Raw genomic sequence first — 18,015 nt, forward strand, 5'->3', positions numbered from 1 at the left:
TAAAGAGAAAGGATGACCCGAGACAGAACCTTATGGACATTCATGATTAGTGGAAAAAGATCTTCCAAAGGAGACTTGAGAAGGAACACTAAGGCAATAGGAGAACCTGAAGAAAGCAGTCTCACGAAAACCTTGAGAGAAGAGAGTATCAAGCAGAGAGTGATTAACAGTTTCATAGGCTTCAGAGAGATCAGGAAGGATGAGAATTGAGAAAAGGCCATTAGATTTGGCAATGAGATCATTGGTAAATTTAAAGAAAGTAGTTTCATTTGAACACTGAAGTTAGAGGCCAGGCTGCAGAGTTCAATGGAGTGGGAGGAAAGTAAATGGAGACACCAATATGACCTTTTGATGTAGTTTGTTCAGAAAGGTAGAAAAGAACTATAGGGTGATAGCTAGCAGAGATGGATGCATAAAATATTGTTTTAGGCTGGGAAGACATGGACATGCTTGTAGGAAGTAGGGAAGCAGCCAGTAGCAGGGAGAGATTGAGTATTAGTGAAAGTGTAGGGATGATGGAGGGTGAAGTCTATTGGAGAATTGGATCATGTGCTTGTAGAGAACATTGTCTTGGCAAAGAGAGTGGTTGCCTCTTGTGAGGCAGGTTGAAGAAGAGAGAGATGTCTGAGTGATTTGGGATGAGGTGAGGGAAGTAAAGGAAGCTTTTGAAGTATGGCCTTGATTTTTCCAATGAAGTAGGAGGCAAGATTCTCAGCTGAGTGGGAGAAAGTCATGACAGGTTTAGAAAAACTGCTGTTCTGAGTGGGATAATAAGTCAGTTAAGGAGGTATAAAAGGATTGCCTTGCTGAAGTGAGGGCCTAGTAGAGGTTATATAGCATAAATTTGTAGTGGAATCAGTCCACACAATGTTATAATTTTTCTCTATCTTCATTCAGCAGTGTCAAAGTGAAGGCAGTGTGAATGGTGGAAGTAATTTAAGGCTAACACTTAGTAGGGCAAGATCTTCATTAGGAAAAGGGGACAAGGGACTTGACGCAGTGTTGAGTTGAACTGCCAGGCTTCAAAACGGGGAAGAAAGGAAAGTGGGGCCATTGCAGGAGACCTGGGAAAGAACTAAAGGGTGGGTAGTGTGAATTGGATGTTATGTTGAAGATGAAGAACAGGTTTTGTGATTGCAAGTCAGAGGGAGAGCTGGTATGAATAACAGTTATCAAGTAAAAGAATTTTAGAGTTCATGAACATGAAAATGGTGCATTTCTTAGTGATGGCAAGACCAAGGGTATATGAGCATCTCTGTACAGCTGAGGTGTGGTTGAAGGGAAGGAAGAGGAACAAGCATTTATTATTGCCCACTATGTGTCAGGCATTGTGCTAAGTGCTTTACAAAAGTATTAACTCATTTGATCCTTACAACAATCCTGCAAGGTAGGTGTTCTTATTAACATCCCCATTTACAGTTGAGGAAACTGAGGGAGATAGATTAAGTGATCTGCTAGCTAGTAGCTAGCTGTCTGAGACCAGATTTGAACTTTGGTCTTCTGACTCTACGTCCAGCACTATTCACTTTCACCACCTAGATGCCTCCAGGTAGCTAAGTAAGGAACTGTGAGGTGAAGGTGTTGAGAACATCACCAAGTATGTTTGAATCTTGTGGTGGGAGGGCTGGAGTTAGGAAGGAGAGAAAGACTGTAAACCAGTTACTGCACTCATTGAGGAAGAAAGGAAGGAAAGAAAGGGTTCTGGAGGCTGGTGGACAGTAGCCATCAGAGTCTTGATCACAGGATAAAAATGGATTGAATAAATCTCCAAGGAAGAGAGATGACTGAGTGATGGTGATAAATTGGAAGAGCCTGGAAGGATCCATGAGACACCAGGAATGTTCCATCTCCCCTGAGGTGGAAATATAAGTGAAAGTGCAACCAGTTCTATGGAGATTGGCCAAGGAAACTGGGTCACTAGGAGCGAGCTCTGTCCCGGGGCCAGAATGGAAGGAGTGAGAAAGGAAAAGGTTTAAAGTGAAAACTAGTTCATTACCTATGGATCTTGCATTGCAGAGAGCACAGTGGTTAAAGGCATGGGTAGCTTCAAGAGGGGCATTGGTGAGGTGAGGTTAAAGAGACTGCTGTTTAAGAGGCTCCCAAACTTATCTTGGTTAACAGTACAAATAAAAGAGTGGTCAGTAGGGGGCCAAGTGTGTTCGTCCTTACTGAAGAAGACCATGCCATCAGAGAAATAATGACATGACTTGCACTTGACTTTGTTTTGAGTGAGGGAGGGCTGTGCAGGTCACCAGCCTCACTTCTCCTCCAGAGTCATCTGAATCCAATAACCAGATATTCATCAGAATGACTGGAGATGACCCAGGATGAGGCAGTTGGGGTTAAGTGACTTGCCCAAGGTCACACAGCTAATGAGTGTCAAGTGTCTGAGGGGATATTTGAACTCAGGTCCTAGTGACTCCTGAACTGGTGCTTTATCCACTGCACCACCTAGGTGCCCTTAGGGGGCCAAGTACGGGTTATCTGAAAACAGAGCTAAAAAATCCAAACATGAAGAGGAAATTGAGATATGATAGCATCCATGGAACAGATCCACATAAAGAGGAATGACATGGTATCAAAAACTTTCACCTGAGTTGAAATCAGACTATTCACTTTTACTTTTGTGTTGTGTATGAATAGCCATGCACAGAAGCATGACTACTGCTGCAAAGCTGTTATGTTCCCTGATTACTGTGGCCTTTTATGATTATTGGGTTGTTTATTTTTTAATAATGAAGTGTCTAAAGAGTAAAGACATTCGCCTTTTTGGCTAATGAGCTACTTTGGTCAAATTAATTAAAATAGTTACTAAAAAGCAATTATTGGTAAGTGTAACCTTTTCCCCAGGACATAGAAGAATTTTTCTAAAATAATGAAGTATATGAATTGCATTGCACTCACTAAATATTGTTATTGGTATTTTAGCAAGAGCAAAAGAGTTTTTTATACTATTAACAAATAGCTTTAAAATACTGGTTTTCATATTCTTTGTCATTTCTTTTTTTTTGTATGTTTTGTAATGTACATAAGTACAAGCACATGTATTTTATTTACATAGCATAGATTTTATTGATAAATATATTCACATACTAGGGGTATGTGTTAATAAATTGTTGGATTGGGATTATGTAAAAAAAAAATTTGGAGCTCATGACTATGACTGTAGTCAGTCTATTAAGCACTGCCAATACCTTTATCTGGGCTTAGAGCTATTGGTTTTAGCTCACATCTTTAAAAGTTTAGGCTGCCAGAAAGGAGACTACTTGAAAGATTGAAGGGGAAAATCAAATTTCCTAATATCCTTCTAAGTTAGTAAATATGGTAGGTTGCTTTAACTTTAGTGGCAGTAACATTTTTTTTATTTTGATAGGTTGAACAGACATCTCCACTTGTATCTGCCAGACTTCAAAATATGACCCTGAAGAGCTTGACTCCCAAGCAGCTCTTCAAAACTTCAGTCAGTGAAGAAACAAAATGATGATGATGTATTTTTGTCTTTGATGAGAAAATACATAGCAGTATCTTCAAATTATGAAGGTGAAATTGGCCAAGTTTTAAGTGGAATTTTTGGATTTTAGCAGATTTTGTTTTAAAGCACAGCCATGAAGGTTTAAATGCATTTTATTGGCATAACATATAGCAGAATCCAAGCATTAATTTATATAGTTTTATTTGAACTTTTTCATTTTGGGGGGATTATGGCTTTAGTTGGTAGTATTAATTATGGTCCATGTTTGGTTATCTTTGATAATATGATCGGATTAGCTAAAAAATCTAAACATTGTATGAGGATGTGGCTAGAGTGATAGGACTGTGTTTTAAAACTGGAATCAATATACCAAAAGCGTTGCCTTCTTTCAAAAAATACCCACCTGTTGAAGCCTTACACTTCTCTCAGTGATGTTCCCATGGCCCAAATCATGCTGAGCGTTTCCTTTTGGGAACTGCTTTGAGGGCTTGCTGCATGTGTAACACAGTAGCTAACCAACTCCTTTGCAGCTGGATGAGTCTTCTGGAGCCAAGGAATCAGGAAGCGATCAACCTGTGGGTAATTTACTTTTAGGTAAAACAAAGTGTGACTCTAAACTGTGCTTTGAAAGCGGCGCCAAAAATGGTGTTTCAAAAGTGTTTTGAGGAAAGGTTTTAGAATGCATTGTAAGATTCTCTCCTTCCACCCCAAATGTACACTTACTTACCTCTGAAATTGTTATATTTAGGCAAATATGCAATTTAGTTTACATTCCTTGGGCAGCCTCCAAGTGACAGTGTAGAAAGAGAGCACCCCACAGACTTGTTGGGAAAAGCCACTCTGGCATTAGAAAAGCTATCCGTGGAACAAGCACACTGAATAAATAGATAAACAGATTTTTAAAACTTTCCTTTAAAATGAGTATTATGTGACTGTCTCTATGGTGCAATCATGTATTCCATGTTAGAATTCCAGAATGTATTATTGAAGGATAATAAAAAATGCTGACAAGAAATTATGTTTGAAAATTAACCAGTTTACAATAATAAAATATAATCAGAAAAGAGTTCTGCTATCCCCTCTTACCCCTAGCCTAATGCAGGAGTCCCTTCCATCCTGTCACTGAACAGTGATTTGTGTTTTAGGGACAAGGAGCTCACAAGGATTTTCAGAAACAAGGAACTGTTTTGTAAGGCAGCCCATGCCATTGTTGACTAGATCCAACTTTGGCAAGTTCTGGCCCAGACCATATTGGAACAGAAATTCCCTCCCCTGCACTCCCCTGAGTGGCAAGTACCATTCAATCTTTGCTTGAGGACCTTAGGTAAGGGGACCCAGGGCAGCGCACCTCAGCTTTTGGATAGTTGTGATTGCTTTTTCTTCCTGCCTAAGTGTGCCTCTTGGAAACCTCCCTCCATCATTCCTAGATCTGCCCCATGGCCAGACAAGTCTCATTTACTCTTCTTGTCCTAATGACTTTGCTTCTATAAATGCAGCACGAGATTACATGAGCGTTTTTAGCAGCCGTCTCACCCTGCCTTGTAGAATCTGAGTTGGAAGAGAACAAGCCCCGCCAAGAGGCTATCAAATTAAGAGATCCTCCCCATGGGCTCACGCTGCATTTGTTTGAAGACCTGTGAGAGGAAACCCGCTCCTATTCCCAAGGTAGCCTGTTGTACTTTCACATAACTGATTATTAAGAAATCTTGACTTAATCAAGTCAAATATACCTCTCATCAACTTCCACTCCTTGTTAATTCTGTAATCCCTCCTCAACACAACTACCCTTTAGGTATTAGATAGCTTCCATGTCTTCTCTAAGTCTGTTCTTCATTAGAGTAAATGTTTTTTGAAGTCCTCACTTTTTTGGTCCTTACACGGCATGACCTCAAAGTTCTTCATCAGCCTGCTTGTGTTTTCCTTTGGACACCCACCATTTTACCAGTGATGTTTCCAGGATCCATCACCCTGGTTCATTTGGTTTTGTTCTTTGTGTGAATGATTTCAAGTCAGATTCTCCCCCTCCCCCCTCTATTATTTACTGACTTAATTGTTATTCTAGTTAAATTTCATCGTTGGTGTTGATTCATTTGCTCGTTGCATATAGACTAAATTCCATGTAAGATTTTCAAATAATATATTCCAGAAAATCAAGAATGTGGATAGTTTTAGTGTTCATTTTAATAGAATTCAGCAAGGTAATTAGATGCTTCTCTGTAACAGTTGTTAAAAGCAGTGCATTGCAAATAGTAGGTGCTTAATTGTTGGATTGAATTGAAAGTGGAAAAAAAATAATTACCCTTGTTAAAGAAAGATGGCATTGTAGTTGTACCATTTTCTGTCACTTTCATGGTTTACCATAGATATCTGTATCATATAAAATACTTTCATAGACTGGATTTTTGGAAGTCCTGCATCATTTTAAGACCTTTGTTTTTAAACCCTGTTCATTTAAATGAAACTCTCAGTTTTGTATCATATCTGATCTGTACTGTGCAGTATCTGGCCAGAGTGGGTTCAGGGCTCAGTTTATACTGAATGTCATACGTCTGTCTTTTTTAAATTACTGTTTATTCCACTGTGTACAATTTGATTTTTCATACAAATTTGCAACAATTCTGAGCCCCCAAAAACCATACATAGACGATAAATATCATGCTATTAAAGTATTAAATTTGTACAAAAATACTTTACAGTTTAATACTTGTTTGTTACAAATAAAAATACATATTTAAGTGACTCATGATTCTTTCAAACATGATTCTGCTTTAAATTTTCTTTTCTTGCCCTGGCAGTGCTGAATGAAGGAAACATTTGTGTGTGCACAAAAGGAAGGTGAGCTTTTTTTTATGTAATAAGGGTAAAGAAGATAGTGATACTTTGTCTAAATAGTGTTTGAATTTTTAACCCAAATCAAAATGGTTAGAAAATGACTATTTTGTTAATGAATGTTCTACAATCAATATATAGATCTAGTTAATTTTTTTAATATTTAACAGATAACAGTTATTACTGTGATTACTCAAAATATCTGAACAACTGAAAACAGTTGCTCAGGAGGATAAGAAGCAATTGTCACCATTTATTGCTTTGAGGGGTGGTAGGAATTGGCAATGTATTTTGTAAAATGTATTTACAATCTGTATAAGTGGCATGGCTCAGAACAAAATATATTTCAGTGGAATTTCTAAATACATGTGCTGTACGCCCCTCAATCTGTCAAAACAACATATGTAGTGATATGGATTTGATTTGCCTGGCATTAAGTTGACCTCATTTGAATACACTTTGTTCTTTCTTACAGTTCTTAACTCTTTTTAAAAAAGGAAAACAAATGAACTTAAGAACTAATACCCTCAGATTGAGTTTTTAGTTTACTGGTAGTCCTTTTTCAGAGCTTTTTAGCTACTTAAGAAATAATCCCCATTCTTGAAAAAAAAAAAATTACAGGTCCCAAGACATGACCCGTTTAGTATTTTCTTGCATAGGGAATAACATACATCCTAGTAAAATCGTTCCTATACTTGGGCAATACATTTTACCACCACCTACCACAGCCTCTTACGTGCATGTTTGTGGAAATACTTTAATATAACTTAATTTTATATCTGCATCCCTCCCATTGTAGCAGACCAAGAGTTCACAAAACTACCCATAATAAAGCTAAATTTACAAAGAGCCTGGTTCATACAGCTTACTGTTACATTAAGACCCAGTAACCAGCTGGTTTAAAAGTGAATTATAAGATACTATCATAAAGCCTATTTTAGAAAATGAGATTTTTTTTTTCCTTTTTCAAAACCAGTCATATTAAGATGAAAGTATGAAATTGACTTTTTAAAAGATCCTTTAGTTTATTAATGGGAGGGAAGAAAAGACCTACCTACTTTTCACTATCTTTTTTGCTCTATCATTGATTGGGCTTGGCCTGCCATTTATCATAGTGGTCACCAGAAAAACTTCCAATTGTAAAAGAATAGTGAACATGAGCCATGAGAGACATTTAAAAGCCCCTGTGCTTTACAGTTAATGCCACATGATTGATCTGTGCCTCAAATGTCACAGATATCTTAAAGGAATTTTTTTTTAGCACCATATATATATTGTCCTTTGTCATTTTATAAAAATCTTTGCTATAATGTATTAGTGGGTTCTCGTGTCTCCAGACTACCACCATGTCCAGTTTGTTGAAAGAAAGCTCTGTTTTGGTCACCCCATTCTCCACCAGGTAAAGTACGTTGTTGATCTGGGACCATCTTCTGAGAAGCCAGGGGGTTTCTGCTAATAACCAGGTCCAATTTATTACCAGATTCTGCTATGAGTGGTACCACGAGGCAGCAGTCAAAATCTCTTGTACGAACGTGGTTAACCTGAAAGGTCAAGAAGGGCCATTCTGTCATTTTGGGCTTAGTGTTTTGAGTCATAAGACAACACAGTTTAACCCCAAAATATACAACCTTGAGGTGAAACCAGAAGTTATTTTAAAAGGGGTGGAGACAGAAGAGCAAGGATGTTGGGCAATGCAATGGATACAGAAAGTGGGTAATGCATGAAGACAGAGTAAACACATCTCTCCAAGGTACTAACAGTCTCTTAATTATTAAGTCAAGTGGTTGTTTCTCAGTCCTCATCTTTGATCTCATCAGCTTTTGACTCTGGACACATCACAGACAAACTGGCCTTCTCTCTGTTCCTACTCACTTTGTCTCCTGGCCCTCCCTGCTGCCTCGAATAAATTACTTCTTATCTATTTCTCAGAGCTTTTCCTTTAAGATGGCTCAGGCACCATCTTTGTGAAGTCTTCCTTTCCTGATGCCCTCCTGACAGCTAATTTATTCCTTTCCAAATTATTTTGTATTTATTGTGTGTACTTATTGACTTTAATCCGTATCCATTAAGCTCAATGTGAGTAGGAATTTTAATCTTTGTACTTGTAGACCTCGCTCCTAGAACCAACCAAGTTCTTGGTTGACTTTTGGCATGTAAAATTTGTTGATTGATAGACTATCCCCTCTAAGATACTCTTCTCTTGGTTTTTGTGTGTGCTACTGCTGTTTCCTATTTCTCTTAGCTGTTTGGTGGCTCCTTCTTGATCTTCTTAGCTGTGTCCTCCTCCAGTGCCACCCTGTGCAACCATTAGTGTTTCCATGCTGTGTCCTGGAGCCTCTTCCCTCTCTACACCACTTTCTGTTTTGATTTTGTTATTCGCTGCCATGGGTTCAGTGATCTCTGTGCAGATGATTCCCAGAACTACATATTCAGTACGTATTATCATCACTGGTTTTGTGTTAAACTTTTCCATCCAGATGCCTCATATGTATTTTGCACTCAACAAGTCCACAACAGAACTCATTATCTTCCTGCCTTTCCTCCTTATTTCTTGATTTCTTTTGACCACTATCATTCTTCCTTGTTATTAAAGTTCACAATCTCAGCTCATCTTGCCTTCTTTGATCCCACACATCCAATCAGTTAGTAAATTTTGTGGGTTCTGTTTCCATACTTTCTCCCATCCATCCCATTCTCTCTACTCAAATGGCCACCACCCTATTTGAGGCCTTTTTCACCTCTCCTCTAAACTACTGCAGTAAACTCATAATTGGTTATCCTAACTCAAGTTACTCCCCTCCTTTCCAAACTATCCCCCACACAGCTGCCAGTATAAAAAAATTTAAAGTATAGGTTTGAACAAGTGATTTTTCCACTCAGACTCTTCAATGATTCCAGTTGCCTTAAGGATAAAATATAAACTCATTTTGTTATTATTCAAAACTCTTAAAAATGAGGTTGCACCCTTTCCTTCCAGACTTTTCAATCATTGCCCTTCAAACCCTAAATTGTCATTTATTTACCCGCTCTGGGCCTTGACACAGCCTGCTTCTCCCCCTATGTTTGCAGTACAACCCCTTCTTACCACCTAATCACAGAAACCTTAGCTTCTTCCACATTGGGTGAAAACTTTGCCGATTCCCCTTAGCTACTAGTGCTTCTTTTGACTCTAAATTACCTTTTATTTACTTCTTTCTGTGTTATATTTCCCCTGGAAAAATATGACCCGCGTGTACAGGGTCTGGTCTGCTTTTTGTTTTATCATTCAGTTTCTAACACCTAATACAATATATCTTGTACACTGTGAGTACCTGATAAAGGCTTCTTGAATTGAATTGGTAGAGCTGAAGTCGCAAAGCAGGAGACTAAAAACTAAGGGTAGTGAAGAAGAGGATATGTTACTTTTTTAAAAAAGAGATTGGGAAAAGAAGATTGGATAGAATTTTAGGACAGGAATTCTCAACTTTTTTTTTGTCTTGGTAAAAGCCTACAGATCCTTTCTCAACATAATATTTTCAAATGTCTAAAATATATAAAATTACAAAGGAAATCAACTATTTGGAAATATAGTTATCAGAATAATTTTTTAAAACCCAAGTTTGTTGATCCAGGTTAAGAACACCACATTAACAGATAAAATTGAGGAAAGGCTTTTGAATTTAAAGCTTAAAAAAGCTCCTTAATATAAGGAATACCTGAGTACAGTTGGAAAGTATATATGGGGTGGGGAGGAGGTACCTGTAGAGAGGGAAAAGATGAAAATATAAAAGAATAAGGATGGTGATAGAACAGTGTCCTGGAAGAAGCAGAAATGGAAATGCATGGGTTTGTCTTGGAAAGGAGCAGGGACATAACTTTCTCAAAAGAAGTAGGAGAATATGATGGGAGCTTTAGCTGGATAATCTCTTACAATGAGAGAAATAGTATGACAGTGAAAGCTTGAGGTTAGAAAAAGTTTGAAATGGGTCCTGTGGGGAATTTGACAGTATACAAAAAGTGAATAAAAGGATTATTGAGCCCAGTTTATGTTAAATTGGATGGTTTTATGATGGACCTACTGGCATATTTTAATTATTTCCTCTTAATACCAATATTTGACATCCTCAGGAGAGAAAAAAGCAAATGGTGAGAGTAACCCACGGTTGGAGGAAAAAAGACCAAGGGATTCTAGGCTTCTGAGGAGGCCATCGTTAAAATAAATGCTGATACGTAAGGACGTATTAAGACAAGTGAATTCAGAATGGGGAATGATATATTGAAAAAAGAAGAAGGAATTGATAATGAAAGCAAAGAGCAAGTTTAATAGGTTTGAAGTCATAGGAGAAATTGTGGTTAAGAGAGAGGGTTAGGTCTGAGTTTTAGATTTTGGTTGTAGAGTGATAAAGGAATCCTGAGATTCATGCCATGGTGCTGCTTTCTACATAATAAGATTCTTTTGGTATATGTATATATATATATATATATTTAAAAATATAAAACAACTTTGCAATCCTCTTTAGTGAAGAACTTTATTGATTGACAGCTCAGTTGTCCATGCTAATGGAAGTATTTTTTTCATGATGGAGACAAATACTTAGTCTGGTTTGAATCAGTTGGCCCAAGACATTTAAGACGGGAGGAAAGGACTGTGAATCTGACTTAGATGGCAAGTGACTCACAATCAAGATTTAAATCTGTCTGCCACATAGATGTAGAGAGAATGTTTTCCCTAGGGGCAGAGGTTGGGCTTTTTGATCTCTAAGATGCTATGATCTTAAGAGAGGTTTTATTGGTCAAAAGAGGGCCAATGTGTGAGTTAAATGTGGACCATTTTGTCCATAGTAGCATTAGTTTGGGGAAGTTTTTTTTCCTAGTACTGACTAGCAAGAAGCTGTCCTAGGTGATACCTTGGACAGCCAAACCTTACTCTAGTGCCATGTGTTTTCAAAGCAACTCTCTGTTCTTACTTTAATTTCTAATAGGCAATTCTAATGGGGAGGAGAAAGTTTATATATAAACTAGTCTTTTTATACAACTGAATTTGAAGAAAATGGAGCCATTTCCCCTAACTCCTGAATGCCCCTTGGGAAAGTAGCCTATAAAGGTGGACCCCCTGAGAGCTTAGGCTAATGAGTACAAAATGGTAGCAGTCAACCTTTGTTCATCAATCTATTCCAACATTTCTCCAACCTTGGTTACGCAGGAATTGAAAGGTAAGAATATATGGATTTTTAAAATGCCATTTAAAATTAGAATCCTTAATGGAACAGTGACTATGGTGCCCTCTCATTTTTCTCTGAGGTTGTATGTAGCTTTTTAAGTAGAGTCATCTTTATACAGTTGATCCACAAAATATTGGGCCAGTAAAAAATCTAGCTTAGCAGCATGTAAGCCCTTTAAAGGAAGAGTGAAATATTTTGGCCTTCTGAGAAACATCAGGCATTGTTTTCATTTACTTGGCTGTCCATAGGGGTCCTCAGCAGCATCCAAAATGCTTTATGATTAAAGGGTGTTTGGAAATCTCCTTTACATGACACCAGGGGGAACTTCTGAGAAAAGTTTTACCAAAAAAACACCAGTCTGGCTTAAATGTGCCCAATGTATGTGGCTAGGATCAAGAGTAAAGTGTTGTTGGAGGGGAAAGTAGAGGATCCAAAACAGTACCGGGGGGAGGGGGAGGAACGACAGACTGGGTTGGGAATCATTGAGGGTGTTATTTTTGTCCATAGTTACTCAATTATCTGGAAAGCATATGTGGAAAAGGGATGTCCTGAAGCTTGTCCATATTGAGTACAGGAGGGTAAAAACCTAGGACAATGTCCATGTGAGATAACTGACCCATTGATAAAGAGGAATTTGGGAACATTTACAGGGTGATATCTTTATATCAAATCTCCAGGAATAGAAAGTTCCAAGGAATCATAACCTATAATTCATTATGGAGTGGGGTAATATGTTTATATAGAACGCCTTCAGATTTAGAGGGGGCTCTGCCTTTGACTGCTAGTGAGTATTTTGTTATCCATTCATGAGTTTGAGGTATATTATTAGGTCAGTATCATGATTTTAGAATTTAAGAGGCTACTGTAAATTGTAAGAAGACTCCTTAAAGGGGAGGAAAGATAAGTTCTCAGTGAACTGTCATCTGGACCCTCTGCCTCTTGGTGTGGGACTGACTGGGCAGGGTCCTTAGCAGCACTTCCTTAGGTGATGATGCCTGTTACTACAGAAGGGCCATTTATCCTAAGGTTTCGATTGAAACTATGAGCCCTAAATGGGATGTTATTTTGGCAAAATGTCAAGGGGTGAGAGTTCAAGTTAGAAACACCCCAGACTGTGATTTAATAGAAGATGACTGCTTATTAGCAGGATGAGGTATCTTAGGGACTTTGCCTCTTTAGAAGGGGGAGAACTGTAGCTGTCTTGAGTGTGATCTGCCTTTGGGGGACATTAAACCTATTTAGTTGATGTAGGAGTGACAACAGGAATTTAGGAACCATATCACTTAGTCCATTTCTCTTACCAGCCCACTATCAGAAGTCTGACGCTAACCTAGCTTGCTCCTTTGGGATTCAAATTCTTAGGAATCAAAGGTCTTGTGAAATGAATAAATTCCACTGAATAATTTTTTTTTGAAAGATGATAAGTCTTTACTGAGAGATCCTATTACAGAAGGTACCAGCATTATTATTGAACTTTTCTTCCTTAAAACAATTTTACAGTAGAATAAATTGTTGCATGCAGTACTTCCACCTTCCTCTGGACACCTGGAGACCACTTAGTAAATTCAGGTTTTGAGGTTGTGACCAAAATGATGCCAGAGCCATGGTGATGAGGCTTTGGAGAGAGGATCTGGTGGGAAGGACTCATAGGGTTTAGATCTGGAAGGAACCTTAGAGAAGGGGAAGAGAACAGAGCTGAAAGGCTCTCCTTAAGGGAATCATCCTCAATGAGGTGAGTAGACCACCACTCTCTGCTCCTAAATTTGCCCATTTGATCTTTTAAAGTTAATTATATGCTCCACTTTAGACATGCATGGTTGAAATTGCACATTTGGCTTTACCTGTAAGAGCCTGTCATATGGCTTTAAGCCACCTAAGTCTCCTGGTCCAGTGGGGCGAATATTTTTAACATATACTCCTTTTTCCAGCAGCCCATCTGATACGCTGAACCCAAAGTCTTCCATGTCACAATCCTTGTACAAGGTCACCTGTAAAAATGTTACACTGTAAAAATACATTCTCTGGAACAAGTCTGAAGTTTCAAAAACACAAAGAACCTTCTTTAAATTATTTTCAATAATGCTGAGTACTATTGAGACAGCCCTTTCTTCTTAGAGAACACTGTTGTGGAGTTTGTAGTATTTTTTTGGATTTGGGCATTTTCCAAATCCATCTAGATTTAAGAAAGAGACACTCCAAAAAACTCAGTTCTTTCTTTTTCAGAAAAATACCCAGAGGTTAGCATATCCAACTTAAAATTTCAGTCACCTGCCCAATGTATTGATTTTTTTGTTCTTCCTTCATTGCCAAGTCTGCTTTATTTTTAAATATTTTAACCACCACCAAAACCAGTGACACATATAGAAGGAGGAGTGGAAATCTTATACAAATCATTAGCATTCAGCCAAGCAGGTCCAAGCCACGTAAATAAGTTCTGCCAAAGGTACATATAGGGTGGTCCATCTTGAAGCCTTACCTAGTCTAATGCAAGGTACTGCCTCCTTTAAAACCCAGCACCCTTGTCTAGGGTGATGACATAAAAAACTTGCCTCCCTATGCCTGTCGTGGTGTGTTGCCAGCTACAGTTATAGCACACACCTCGTCCCATGCTTATTCTCTTACTCCTTGGTAACAAAATCAGAACATTCTCTGACTTTCAGAAAGTGAAAGAACGTCAGGACTGAAGGAGTCTTCAGTCATCAGAAGTCTCCAAGTATGAATTCTCTCTGAAGGCAAAGGAGTGCTGGAGGACCCAAAGATCCCCATCAACACTAGTTTGTTCTGATCATTTCTTTCCATAGGCCCAGTTTTGTGTAATAAAAATCTCTAATCCTATGAATTAGAAAACCTGAATTTTGCTCTCAGACTAGATAATTCTTTATTAACTGTATGATGCTGGGAAAGTCACTTCATTGAGCCTCAGTTTCCCCATATGTAAAATGGGCATAATAGTGGCACGCATCTCTCTTGTTGGTTATGTATTTCATACACTTTAAGGACATTTATTAGACAGAGGAGCTGCTGTCACTTTCCCTCTGCTGTGCCCAAATAATTCTGTTCCTGCTTAGTTGGCCCTGCTGGCTAAATATCGCATTCAGTTATGTTTCTTGTTGCCTCTGGGGAGTATAGCAAAACCTGTTCACCAACTCTTGTCTTTGCTTTCTCCAAGGTGTGACTGTGAGCCATTGATCCATTTAGTTGCAACTTGACTCTGCTAGCATTGCTTATTGTTTATTGATACAATTTAGGGAAGGGATCATCATTACATTCCTTTATTGGTCATTTAAAAAAGAATTTCATATTTAGAGTACCAATCAAGTTGATGTTTACTGATAGTCTAAAAACTCACAGCCCATCCCCCTTTCTTGCCATCTGAAAATGTTTCTCCAGAACCTGCTGGGTCCACACAGGACTGAGGCTCATTTAAAGTTTTTTCTTAATTTCATGGGTTGCCACTCACCTCTCTTCCACCAAAAAAATTCATTACTAAATAGCCAGTACACTGGTGATATACTTTTATATAGTTAGGTAGGTTGGTTCTTGGAAAATGGACTCAGTCTGCTACCAGACTGAGACATACTCAGAAGTCTTTCCAGCATGGTAAGCTTCTTTCTGTGCTCAGCTCACACGGCCTTTAAGAATCCAGTCACTTTAACACTGCAATGAGGCACTGGAGCAGGGCGACTTTGTGGGACAATAGTTAATAATGACAGTAGTTTAGATTTATTAAGTGCTTTCCTCACAAAAATCCTGTGAGGTGTAGGTAGTTGTTAGCTCCATTTTACAAATGAAGAAGCTGAAGTTCAGGAAATTTAAGTAACTTCTCCATGGTCAGACCTCTGGTCTCTGGTTCCAGTTCCATTGTATTTAATACTACCTACCCTACCTCTTTCAACTCATTTTGAGTCTAAAGTCTTGTATTCCTATGTGGAAAGTTTTGGGGCAAAAATTTTACAAAGTGATTTAATTTGATGGTACTTTGTCCACATAGGAAAGTTACTCAGGTTAGCCTGAGTTAGGGAGTCATTAATTTCTAACAAGTGGGCCAATCATTTCCTAAGAAAATGGCTGATCTCATATAACAAAATGAAGTGACTTTAAAAGTAGTCTAGAGTCAGCAAATATTCAGCCACCATTTATTTAGCTCCAGGAATCTATTTCATAAAAATGGGGACTACTGTTGTTTTCCCTGGTAGCTACTTCCATGGTGCTACCGTCCTCTGCCTTCCACCCTTTTCACACAAACAGCATCAATGATTCTTTATCTGGTGGGGGGAAACCATAGAAGGTTTTTCATATCTGCATCCCTTATCCAGACCTTGGCAGACTGGATTATAGCTCTCCTTTTCCTTGCTTGTCCACTGACTTCTACCTGTTTTGCAACTCTCCATGAACTATATAGTTTAAAATCATTTCTGAAGTGCACTGCTTACTCTGTTACTGACTTTCCATGGTTGTTCACAGGAATATCAAATTATTATTGTGCCCAAAGCCTTCCATTTCCTACCACAGCAGTCTTTGACTTCTGTCAAATCCTGCATCCATCCTCACCCTTTCCATGAGCCTAGCTTCTCATAGGCCTTACACTCATTATCATTTTATTGGCTGATCGGACCCACACCACTGAAATCAGTATCACATAATGTTCAATTTGGGAGGAACATCAGAAGTCAGTTAATCCAATCGATATTGGTGCAGCTTGACACATAATATAGTATGGTATACACAGCTGATTCAAATGTTTACAGAATGAAGCAATTCCAGTGATGCCTACAGCAAGGGAAGCATTTTCCAGACTCTGAAATTCTGTATAAATGTGAACTGCTGCCATCCTTATCCCCTACTATGGATGAGGTCTAGTTTGTCAATGTCCATTCTATATTGTGGTGCCCCAAATAGAATGTGATACTTTAGAGGTCAAACCAAGGCAGAATATCTTATCATTCCAATTCCTTCCCCTTGTTCTTATTCTAAAAGGACCAACTGACTTGTTAGAATATTAACTGTAAGCTGGGGCCATCTTTAAAAAGCTCACTGCATTGTTGATTATCCATTATCATATACTGTAATTTTCTCTAACCTTCCTGGAAGCAAGCCGTGTAGCAAACTGCACTGTATTTCACTTTGAACATCATACTAAGTTTCAAATAAACACCATCTGTGTCTCTTAAAAACATACTTTGAGGCAAGGATGAAGACATCCAGTTTAGTTTTATGTTCTGACCACATATTTCTCCCTCTATATTACTTCACTTGGTGATCTCAGCAGCTTCCCTGGATTTAGTTCTCTATGCTGATGACATCTCAGATCTAGCTAACCTCTCTCTGCTGCTTCCAGTCTCACATTTACAATTGCCTTTCAGACATCTTGAACTAGATGTCCAGTAGACATCTTAAATTCAACGTTCAAAACTGAACTCATTATCTTTTCCCCTAACTTCTACTCTCAAATTTTCCTTTCGTTGTTGAGGGTACCACTATCCCCCCAAGCAGCTTGCAACCCAGGTGCCATCCTCATTGCCCCCACAATTCTCTCTCCAGTCCACCCTCCCATTCTGCCACCAGAATGATTTTCTGACCATGTCACTCCATATTCAGTAAACTCCAGTGGTTTCCTATTAAGTCAGGATTTCTCCAGGATCAAACACAAAATCCTCTGGTGTTCCAAGTCCTTTATAACTTATCCTCTCTATTGTCCTTACCTTTCCAGTTTTCTTACTTCTTATTCTCTGCTAGGAACCCCCCTACCCTCACCCCCTACCACTTTGATCCAGTAACATGAATCTCCTTTCTGTTTCATGAACCAGATACTCTCTCTCCTGACTCTGGAAAGTTTCACTCTCTGTGTCACAGGCCTGGAATGCTCTCCCTCCTCATCTCTGCCCCCCAGCTTCCCTGGATTCCTTAAGTCCCAACTAAATTCCCACTTCCCACAGGAAACTTTTTTCAAATCTTCTTTAAGCCTGGAGACTTTGTTAATTTTTTCCTCCTTATCCTCTATATAGTTTGTTTAAACATTTGCTTGTTGTCTCCTCTGCTAGATGGTCTCCTGGAGGGCAGGGACTGCCTTTTACCTTTCTTTGTATCTCCAAGGCTGAGCTCAGTGCCTGGTACATAATAGGCACTTAATAAATGCTTAGTGACTCACAAAGTTTTAGAAAGGTTTACCAGTTCCCTGACTTGATCTTATGAGAGATATACTTGTGCTTTCTTGAGAGAGAATAAAAAGCAGCAGCCCAAGTGTTACAGCTTTTTATCCATGACAGTCTATCAAAGACTGAACTGAGCCTCTCTGATGCAGTAGCCATAAGGAAGAAATCCAAGCCATCTGTTCAGAGATTATAATGGTTTTCTTACACTATCTTTTAATCACCTGGGCTCATTCATTCTAAGAGAACACCTGGGTCACCTTCTTCCATTTATCAGACCAAAAGGCTTGAGGTTTTTGTGCTATCCTAAGTTATTGTGGGGGGAGGGGCATGAGGTGTTGTCTTTCCAGCTGCATTCCTGGAG

The 18,015-nt window shown here is 38.7% G+C and overlaps 2 protein-coding genes across 11 annotated transcripts in view; one reads left to right on the forward strand and one right to left on the reverse strand.

Moving 5' to 3' along the window:
- HELB (DNA helicase B) overlaps window positions 1–6,211 on the forward strand; it is a 54,915-nt gene extending 48,704 nt beyond the window's left edge. For both annotated transcript variants that reach the window (XM_072655299.1, XM_072655300.1), the window contains exon 13: window positions 3,374–6,211. In XM_072655299.1, coding sequence (XP_072511400.1) covers window positions 3,374–3,481 — 108 coding nt within the window. In that variant the 3' untranslated portion in view covers window positions 3,482–6,211. The remainder of the gene's footprint in view (window positions 1–3,373) is intronic.
- Window positions 6,212–6,441: 230 nt separating this feature from the next.
- Window positions 6,442–18,015, reverse strand: part of GRIP1 (glutamate receptor interacting protein 1) — an 806,557-nt gene continuing 794,983 nt past the window's right edge. For 7 of the 9 annotated variants that reach the window (XM_072655295.1, XM_072655296.1, XM_072655294.1 and 4 more), the window contains 2 exons: window positions 13,344–13,490; window positions 6,442–7,842 (listed from right to left, as the gene is read on the reverse strand). In XM_072655295.1, the coding sequence (XP_072511396.1) occupies window positions 7,606–7,842; window positions 13,344–13,490 (384 nt within the window). In that variant the 3' untranslated portion in view covers window positions 6,442–7,605. Of the gene's footprint in view, window positions 7,843–12,905; window positions 13,173–13,343; window positions 13,491–18,015 lie in introns of those variants that run through there. The other 2 variants (XM_072655297.1, XM_072655292.1) reach the window with 1 other exon arrangement.

Source organism: Notamacropus eugenii, chromosome 3 (assembly GCF_028372415.1).
Source record: "Notamacropus eugenii isolate mMacEug1 chromosome 3, mMacEug1.pri_v2, whole genome shotgun sequence".
In the NCBI taxonomy this organism is placed as follows: Eukaryota; Metazoa; Chordata; class Mammalia; order Diprotodontia; family Macropodidae; genus Notamacropus; species Notamacropus eugenii.